This window comes from Mytilus edulis, unplaced genomic scaffold (assembly GCF_963676685.1).
Source record: "Mytilus edulis unplaced genomic scaffold, xbMytEdul2.2 SCAFFOLD_1951, whole genome shotgun sequence".
NCBI lineage: Eukaryota > Metazoa > Mollusca > Bivalvia > Mytilida > Mytilidae > Mytilus > Mytilus edulis.
Window position 1 is genome coordinate 2,589 of NW_027268240.1, and position 10,669 is coordinate 13,257.

The 10,669-nt window shown below is 32.3% G+C and overlaps 1 protein-coding gene across 1 annotated transcript; it reads right to left on the reverse strand.

The window, feature by feature from the left end:
* Positions 1–1,105: 1,105 nt before the first annotated feature.
* Positions 1,106–6,944, reverse strand: LOC139507100 (uncharacterized). Its single transcript, XM_071295638.1, has 3 exons — positions 4,620–6,944; positions 3,152–3,454; positions 1,106–1,390 (listed from the first exon to the last, which is right to left on the reverse strand). The coding sequence occupies exons 2-3, from the start codon at positions 3,327–3,329 to the stop codon at positions 1,266–1,268; spliced, it is 303 nt and encodes a 100-aa protein (XP_071151739.1). The 5' UTR covers positions 3,330–3,454; positions 4,620–6,944; the 3' UTR covers positions 1,106–1,265.
* Between the last annotated feature and the right edge of the window lie 3,725 nt (positions 6,945–10,669).

The window sequence follows — 10,669 nt, forward strand, 5'->3', positions numbered from 1 at the left end:
TAACAAGAAATACTTCAATATTTATTGAAATCATCAGGGCAAGTAAAAAAAATTCTGGACAAGTAAAATTTTTGTTTTACTTGCCCAGGGACAAGTGCTCACAACAAATATTTCCACACCCCTGCGTATTGTTATGTGTTTACTTTTCTACATTAGCTAGTGGTATAGGGGAGGGTTTAGATCTCATAAACATGTTTAACCCGGCCGCAATTTAGCGCCAGTCCCAAGTCAGGAGCCTCTGTCCTTTGTAAGTCTTGTATGATTTTCAATTTTAGTTTCTTGTGAATAATTCAAAGTTTAGTATGATGTCCATTATAACTGTACTAGTATACATATTATTTAAGGGGCCAGCTGAAGGACACCTACGGTTGCAGGAGATTCTCGCTACATTGAAGACCCTTTGGTGGCCTTCGACTGTTGTCTAATCTATGGTCGGGTTGTTGTCGCTTTGACACATTCCCCATTACCTTTCTCAATTTTATTAACAGCCCAGCTATATACTGATACCATGTTTACATTCACTGCACCAGTGCATTGGTCTAAGATTTCTCTCAAGTCTAACAGTTTTTATTTTTTAATGTTTTGTAAGGGTTCAATGTTGTACATTAAAGCGAGGCTAGTCCCTATAGAAAACATGGAAATTTCTGACCAAAACATTGAATGGCAACTTTTTATCTCTTAATTGATAAAGATCCTATTTCAAACTTTCTAAGCTCCTGCAGCACAAACAATAGTTTTATTTCTATCAACCCACCATTTTTAGTGACATACTTGCATTGATCAAGATTTTGAAATCTTCCCTAATTAAACTGCAAAATTAAAACAAGATCGAACATTGGAAAACTTCATTAACTGTAAATATATTGCTACAACAGTTATGTAAAGGAAATATAAATTTGTGGCAAATTTTGATGCTTTTTCAGATAAGCCTAACATTGTTTTACTTCACTGGATTCCTAAGACAGTCAGAAATGAAATACCTTTTTTTTTCAAATTTTTGGCTTTGGTTAAAAGTCCAATCTTTAAAATATATGAGTTAATCAAGTCTTTTTCTATATATTTCACATAACTTTATATATTTCAAACATATCTATATCATGTAACATATGTCCTTTTTTCACTCTTCCCTATGAAAATTTTGATGTCTTTTTGATTGCACAATTTGATGGGTCATTACTGGTCCTTTATCTTGAACTAGCAGAGTGAATATGACTAGGCATATTCAAATATAACTTATTTAAGCCCATTTATTTAAATTTTCTCAATCATTTTTTACCTGTTGTTGGTCTGCTAGTTAAATTCTTTTTGACTACATCACTATATAGCGCTTCATTTTCTTTCTTATCTTTGATAGATTGTTTGCTTGTTCTGGCTTTCTCAATAGCTTTCACTGTAAAACAAAAGGTCTAAATTACCAGTATGGCCTAAATCTTGAACAATAATCATGATAATATGATAGATTAACTATAGTATAATGATAAACACCCTTAAAATAAACAACCTGATGTTTGTTATACTTATGACACATGTGGAATTGTTCATGTTTGTTATACTTATGACATATGTTGAATTGTTCATGTTTGTTATACTTATGACATATGTGGAATTGTTCATGTTTGTTATACTTATGTTCATTATCAGGTTGTTATACTTATAAACTTATGCTCATATTTTCAAGGTTACCTATTTAACACTGTAATTAAATCTTTAAACATTGTTATGTTTGGTATAAGTATTGATTTTGTTATCAGCAAATTAGACCAACTTGTAACTACACATAGGTACTTTCACTGTAAAACACCCAGTTGATACATATAGTTTGGCACTGCAAAACTGCCTGAAAACAAGAATGTGTCCAAAGTACACAGATGCCCCACTCACACATTATTTTCCATATTTAATGGACCGGGAAATTGGGTAAAAAGTTTAATTTGGCATTAAAATTAGAAAGATCATACCATATAAAGGTAACATGTGTACCAAGTTTTGAGGTTGATTGAATCATCAAAAACTACCTTGACCAAAAACTTTAACCTGAAACTGGCACTTTCATTTTATATGTTCAGTGGACCCTGAAATTGGAGTCAAAAGTCTAATTTGGCTTAAAAATTAGAAACATAATATCATAAGCAACAAGTGTACTAAGTTTCAAGTTGATTGGACTTCAGCTTCATAAAAAAATACCTTGACCAAAAACTTTAACCTGAAGCGGGACAGAGACGAACGTAGGTGGGGCATCAAAGTTTTCAACACAAAAAGTACACAGAAAAGAGCTATGTTATAGTCGGACAGTAGTAGAAACTCACACAAAAAATAGCTGAAAAATTTAAATTAGCAGTTTCAGTAAGATTGTATTTATACTTACATACGGTTTATTTTCTGGAAACTATAAAAATGCTTATTTTAGCCCTTTTTTGGCCCTTTATACATAAACTGTTCGAACCAAAACCCCCTAAATAAATCCCAGCCTTCCTTTTATGATTTCAAACCTAGTTTTAAAATTTCATATATTTCTATTTTCTTATAAATACTTAAGGATGTACTTAGGTGAGGTTAGGTGAAAATTAATAAATTAAGAAGTTAAAATTGATACTATAAGTTGATAGAGCATCAATTAAGGATAAAAATAAGCTAAAAATATTGATAGGTCATGGACCTCTTTTTCGAGATATTTGAGATTTAAAAAATGGCGGGAAAAGGCTGACTCAGACTTTTACCTTATATTTGCATTGGTATTATTAGGTCTCAAAACAAAAGAAAGAAAATTAAGAATCTTCTAAAATTTTGGTAAATGAACTTTCATGAGCTATTAAGTCTTACATGAAAAAATAAATGGGTGTTATGGGGCAAAATATTTTACATTGTATTATATGGAAAAACACCAAGGAGTCCGAACATTTGACACAAATTCCAAAACCTCACCTAAGTACATCCTTAAGTTATTATCAAGAAACCAATGGTCTTATAACTAAATAATAATCTGACACAAATGCTCACAACGACGTGGACATGAGTTTGGACCATAACTTCCAAAATCAATCCAAAAATGTTTTCAACCATATATAAAATAAAATTAACTTAATCACTCAGGAACTAAAAAATCCAATTCAGCCTTTAATTTTGAATGAACTCAGACAGAACTTCAATTCACCTGGCTTTTGATGTTGAACAACAGGAGACTCTACCTCGGCTGCTGGTCCTTTACCAACTTTGTTTTCAGCACTGACACTACATACATAATGTTTGTCCAGCTTCAGATTCTTAATGGTATAGGAGGTGACAAATGATCTGCCTCGTCCAATCTTTTTCCAGTCATCAGAATCAACCATTTTCAGGGAAATATTGTACCCAGTAACCTTTGAATCGCCAATTGCCTTTGGCCTTGTCCATTCCAAAGTCAACTTGTCATTGGTCCTCGTCTTCACCTTCAAATTTTCAGGTGCTTGTGGTACCTCTGTTGTACATGGAGATTAAATATTTAGTTGATTTCTTATCTTAAATTCAAACACATAAGTATGAAGCAGGGGAACTAGTGTCTCTAACAAGGTGGGCTTGCTCACCTGCATCTTCAACAATAGCAATTTTTGTTTAAAATTAGAGGCTAGCTCTTGTCGCTTACATGAATCTTCTGTGGTTTTGTAAATCATGTAAAATGAGTTATGAATCATAATAAATAGTATAAGATACCCTAATAATTAAAATAAAAAAGGTTATCCCACTAGTATCTTGACTTAGACAATACTTACTGAAGACCCCTTATCATTATTTAAATTAGTTTTCAAGTTAAGACCATTTGAAATTGTTGGGTTTTTTTTAACAATTTTCCCTTACACTTCAATAGTTAATCCCTATGTACTATATTCAGACATGATTGCCATGTTAGTTGGATGGCATTGTGGCTTAGTTTAATTCTAATTGGCCCGTAGATTAATTAACTGCTGGAAAATAATTTTTTTAAAGAAAAGTTTACGAAAAAAATCGTTAAAAATTTACATTAAAGACTTAGTGCTTTAGTTTCAGAATTATTTACAAAAAGCTGCATTTTACTCCTATGTCCTTTTTTTAGCCATGTCTGTCATCTTGATTGGCAGGCAGGATCATCTAACAAATTTTTTTACCAAGATACCTTAATGATGATTGTAACCATGTCAGCTTAATTTTGTCTCAGTAGTTTTAGAGGAAAAGATTTCTATAAAAGTTTTATTATAAGTATATGACAATGGACTATGAGGAGGGACAATGGCAGATGCCAAGTGATGAGAAAAGCTCACATTGAAAGTGAAACAAAGGCAAACCATTTTATTGACAGATTTGATCCACAAAAATCATTCTTATAGTAAAAACAATGATAAACATTTACTTTTCATATATAATATGAATTAAGGGGGTTCACAGGTCCAAGTCAATTGTTTTTCTTAATATAGGATTTCACTATACATTGTATTTTCCTATAAATGAACTTTATCTTATACCTTTCAATTATGCTCAAAATCTGCCTTTGAAAGAAGCCTACATTTTTGTAAAAGTACCTTTTTTCTGTTGAAGTAATAGGAGAAAAATTTCATGCATTTGTATGACTTAATATTTCCAGCATTGATGATCTTCACTCAAAAACTAACCTGCACATTTAGATTTAAGAAATCTGTCACCAGGTGGAAAATTTTCCTACAAAAAAAATCAATTGTGTTTTTTGTTAAAATTTATATTCATTTCTTAGCAAACAAAAACAATAATACCTCATTTAAGAGGGTTGTACACTAAAAGCTACATAACTTATCTTACCTGAGGCCCCAACATAGATAAGCAGCATTTTAAATAACTATAGAGGCTCTGAGGAGTCTGTGTTAAGATAATTTTTTTTAATTGATGCATGAAATACTGCAACCATTATACTTTTGGCTTTCAATGTTGATTTATGATTTATTTGATGAACATTATTGCAGTTTACAGTTCATCTCAATCTATATTTATATTCAAGATAGTAACCACCAGAGTGCACACGCTGAAATGTCCCTCTTTCTTTACTTATCATTGATATTATGTTGATAGTCCTAAGTATAAAGCTTTACCACAACTGTCACATAAACTATAAAATTAACCAACAAAAATAAACATTGACCAATAAACCATGAAAATGAGGTCAAGGTCAGATGATCCATGCCAGGCAGACATGTACAGCTAACAATACTTCCATACAACAAATAAAAAGTTGACCTTATGCTTATAGTTAAAGAGAAACAGACCAAAACAGAAAAACTAAACACTGAGAAATGAACTGTTAAAATGAGGTCAAGGTCAAAATTAACCTGCGCGACAGACATATAGATCATAACATATTTCCATACACCAAAGATAGTTGACCTATTGCATATAGTATTAGAAAAAAAGACCATAACTCAAAAACTTAACTTTGACCACTGAACCATGAAAATGAGGTCAAGGTCAGATGACACCTGCCAGCAAGACATGTTCACCTTACAATCATTCTATACGCCAAATATAGTAGACCTATTGCTTATAGTATCTGAGATATGGACTTGACCACCAAAACTTTACCTTGTTCACTGATCCGTGAAAAGAGGGTGAGGTCAAGTGAAAACTGTCTGACGGGCACGAGAACCTAGCAAGGTATGCACATACCAAATATAGTTAGCCTATAACTTATAATAATAGAGAATTTAACATTAAAAAAATTTTTAACTTTTTATTCAAGTAGTCACTGAACCATGAAATAAAGTCAAGGACATTGGACATGCGACTGACAGAAACTTCGAAAAATGAGGCATATGTATATTCAAAGTATGAAGCATCCAGGTCTTCCACCTTCTAAAATATAAAGCTTTTAAGAAGTAAGCTAATGCCACAGCCGTCGTAGCCACCGGATCATAACCCCTGAGTCGAGCTAGGCTGGAAAAAAAAAGCAAATTTTCCTTAAAATTACTAATACAGGGCAGCAAACCAACAACTGCTTTTCTGATTCTTCTGAAAATGTCACTTGGTCACTACAACAACAACAACAACAACAACATCATATAACAAGGGTTTTTAGTTTTATCCAGGTTCTCCACAGGGCAGAGTTTTTTAAGACCACAGTGGTCAACCCCTGAACATAGCTTGATACTGTCTGAATTTGGATTGTGATAAAATTTTTGACATAATATAGATTTTTGTCACAAAATAAATGTGGGTGTTGCTCAATTTGGTCTATGTGCATATCAAACAAAGGACATAGATGGATTCATGACAAAATTTTGTTTTGGTAATGGTGATGTGTTTGTAGATCTTTTTTGACTGAACTTTCTTCCTGCTTACAATTATCTCTATCATTAATCAACTTGGCCTAGTAGTTTTAGTGGAAAATATTTTGAAAAATTTACAGAATTTATGAAAATTGTTAAAAATAGACTATAAAGGGCAATAACTCCTTAAGGGGTCAATTGACCATTTAAGTCATGCTGACTTATTTTAAGGTCTTACTTTGCAAAAACATTATTGCTGTTTACACTGTATCTTTATCTATAAAAATATTCAAGATAATAACATGCAAAATTTTCATAAAATTTGGAATTAAGGGGCAGCAACCCAACAATTGTTTGCCTGAATGGTCTGAAAATTTCAGAGCAAATATATAATGACCTAAAAACATTTTTTTTTCTGACAAATTTGCTCTTAATGCTTTGGTTTCAGATATGAGCCAACCAGATGCTCCACAAGGCCCAGCTTTATATGACCGCAGAGGTTGAACCCTGAACCGTTGGGGCAAGTATGGACACAACATTCAAGCTGGATTCAGCTCTAAATTTGGATTGTGATTAAATAGTTGACACAGCATAGGTTTCTGACACAGAATGATTGTGGTCTAATGAACTTAAAATACTTTTTTTTTCTTTGAGCAATTCACTATGCTGTTGAATATTAATCCTCTCAAAAAAATGTTTGAAGAAATTTTCTTTTTATTTATGAAATCTAAAATGAAAAAAATTTAACCCCCCCCCCCCCATTTTTTTTTCACATACCCCTTTCCCTTTATCCAAAACTGATCTCAATTCAAATTTCTAATGGAGTTTGCAACAATAACTACTCATTTAAATACATCATAAAATATTAAAATGTACCAAAAGGTGCTTGTTATCACTGAATGGTTTTAATTTATCAGTTGGTAGTAAAAGTAAATATACATTGTATATTGTATAAAACAATGATTTAAGTTGATTCAACTACTATTCTGGACAAAGAAAGATAACTCCAATCAATTGAAAATTTCTTGCTATTGCACAATATTGTGCAATTAGATACTTCTTGCCATTGCGCAATACTGTGCAATTGAAAATATTTGCTATTGCACAATACTTTGCAATTGAAGATTTCTTGCTATTGCACAATATTGTCACTGTGCAATTGAAAATTTCTTGCTATTGCACAATACTGTGTCATCTAATTACATCACAGATTGGTTATTATACTAGATATTAATGCTATTTATTTATGAGATTTTGAGTTTCGTTTTTTCATAAAAGAACACATTGTGTTGACATGTATTTGTCAAAATCAGACTTGTAATAACTCTCTTCTGGGATGTATCTTTGAAGCAATTCAGATTCAAAAGCGTAAAAACAATGAATTTATCGTAGAAGCTTTAAAAAGAGATCTATAAGAAAATATGTTTAGAGAATGGGTAATACATGTGTCAATCATGACTTCCCATCAAAAATGTAGTTGTCCTACTGGGTTTTGGTTATTAAAAGGATAGACATTGGATGAAAAATATTAATTGTTGCCAGCTGGGCGATCAGGGGGTTTTATACTGAGTGTAATGAACAGTTATTATGATATGCTGGAATAAATTGACTATCTGATTTGATCTGGAACGATATAACTAGTTGTTTTGTTCCGGCCAGAATTTTTCAACTAGCTACATTGTTCCGGGAATTTTCAACTAGCTACTTTTTTCTGGAACTTTTCAACTGCACTCGGAACAAAACAACTAGTTGAAAAGTTCCAACGGAACGAAATAACTAGTTAGAAAGTTCCGCCGGAACAAAGTAACTGGCGGAACATAGTGGCTGTTACATTTACGCATATTGTCATGACCATAAATATAGGTCATTTTTTTTAATGAGGTCATTGTTTGGTATGTAACGTCACGAACGTCAAGTTTTCATATTGTATGTGACGTCACGAACATCAAGTTTGCATATTTTTTGGCACACTAAATGCAACTATAAAAAATACAAAACACTCAAATAAATACAATAATAAACAAAATATTTTTAAAACAGCAGCAGGCAAATGGTAAGGTAACCCAGGTGCTTTGTATAAGCAGTTATTTTAAGGCTTTGAACCAAGACAAAAGCAGAACTGAAGGTAACCCAGTGCTAATCTATCGAGATCAGAAAACAGTTCATATAATATAATACTCTTCTGTTGAAATATATGATAAAGCGTATAATACATGGCAAAATCCGTATCACATGCCGTATCACCCTCGACCAATATCATCCCTCGGGCCTAAAGGCCCTTGGGCTGATATTGATGTCACGGGATGATACGACATATGATACGGATTTTGCCATGTATTATTCTCTATATATCAACAATTCACCAAAGTTTCATGAAAATTCAGCTGAAAGCTTTTTTGAGTTATTGATAGTGTTGACAACAGAAGGATGAATCAACATACAACAGTGGGGCGATAAGAAACAATGAAGGAATCAGAAAGGACAAGATGATTGAAATATAACTCAACTTTTAGAGTCCAATGATCAACTTTAGAGTTAAACTTCACAGAGAGAAGTCAGTAAATAAGATGCAAAATTCAATTGTGTCTGATCCATTTGTCATTTGAAACAATAAAATATGTTTAAACCCACCTCAAAAAGATTTGTGAATTAATCAAGCATGCAATGAATTTTAGATAACACCCAAATATATATTTTCCGCTGAGCTCCTATGAAAACTGATAACTTATTATTTATGTAAGTTTCCTACCTGTTTGATATTATATGCTTGGTCAACTTGATTTCTGAAAAGAAAAAAAAAAGAAACATTAACACAGAGATATGTCTGGTCTACATGTATTTGTAGATCATGTTTATTTGTTATTCAATAATTCATATGTTGCAATTAAAATAGCAATACCTTAACATTTAAAGTATGCAAATATTCAAAGTCTTTTCATAGCAAATTTCATAATAATAGAATAATAGACAAACCTTGCATTTACCCCTACTTTCTATGAGGTGGGATAGGACCTTTATCGGGACTCAGGGATCATGTGTTTTTAAGCTTAAGATTTCGAGATTGACCCTTTAAGGATCCAGGAATTCGTTTTTCAAAATTTTGGGATGTTGAATTGGGATTGTATTTTTTTTTAAATATCAAAAATTAGCTCAAAATCTTAACTGTGATTTTCAACAATTTATCAGGGTCCAAAGTCAGAAATTTCTGCAAAAAATTAAACTCAAACTTGATCTGTAACTCATCATGGTTAACTCACATACCAAAAATCAGCCAAATATCTAAAAGTGTTTAGAAAAAAAGACTGTGTAATGGTTTGTTGTGGAATGAGCGAATGACAGAATGACTGAGACAAGGGTAAAACTATATTGCCCTGACAACTTTGTTCTGGGCCATAAAAAAAACTATGAAAATAATACATTGAACTTTATATCTAATTTTGAAAAATATGTATTTTCTATAAGGTTACATATTAAAAAATCTTAGAGGACAGATTAGCAACAAAGTACATTTTTTTTTACTTTTGTTAGCACCTCATACGGAACATACAAATCATTACTGGATTCAATTCTTTTATTGGATCTAAATGGAAGACTTAAATTTGTAAGTATTTCCCAGCATATGCTTAACTATAAAGCCCCCTTACTGAAGCCTACTTAGATAACAGATACTGAGATAGGCAACAAAGCAACAACACAGCTCTTAAGAAACAATTAATCATATAAAATAAGAAGATGTGGCCATGGTATGAGTGCCAATTAGCCAACCTTCCATCCGAGTGGCATTGTATATGAAGTCACCAATTTAGGTCAAATAATAGCCTTATTTCTACATCAAGCCTTGGCTTCCTTTGGATCCATTTGAAGCTTTTCTCTGGAAGACAATTTTATAATAGTATGTTTTTCCAATAGGTTACTATGTTACACTAAGGGCCACTATAGGCAACTTTCTAGGATAAAAAAGTAAGAATGCTAATTCAAGTTTACATCTCATAAGAAACATTCATGTCATATATTATTCCTATCACTATGAGTGATTCATGTAAGAATTTTTTATGTAATTCCTAAAACTAGGTACCCTGATGGTAGCTTTCTGGGATGACAAATCAGTGACAAGGTTACAAAACTTGGTAGGTAACCTGGTAAGCACCTCATCAAGAACATAAATACAATATTTGGTTTCAATGAATTCAAAGGTTCTTATAAAGAAAGAAGATGTTGGTTACATAACTATTGGTAAATAACACAGTTGCAACTATATGTACTATCCTTAATGGTTGCGCCCAAAACATCGATAAGGACAAGTTACAGATATATCCAGCCATTTTCAAAAAAGTAGAGGGGAGGTCCCAACCAAGGAGAAAAGGGTGGATGGGGGTCCAACTTTATGTCCCCATTCAAATGCATTGGTCGTCAGAAAAAAAGGGTTTCAA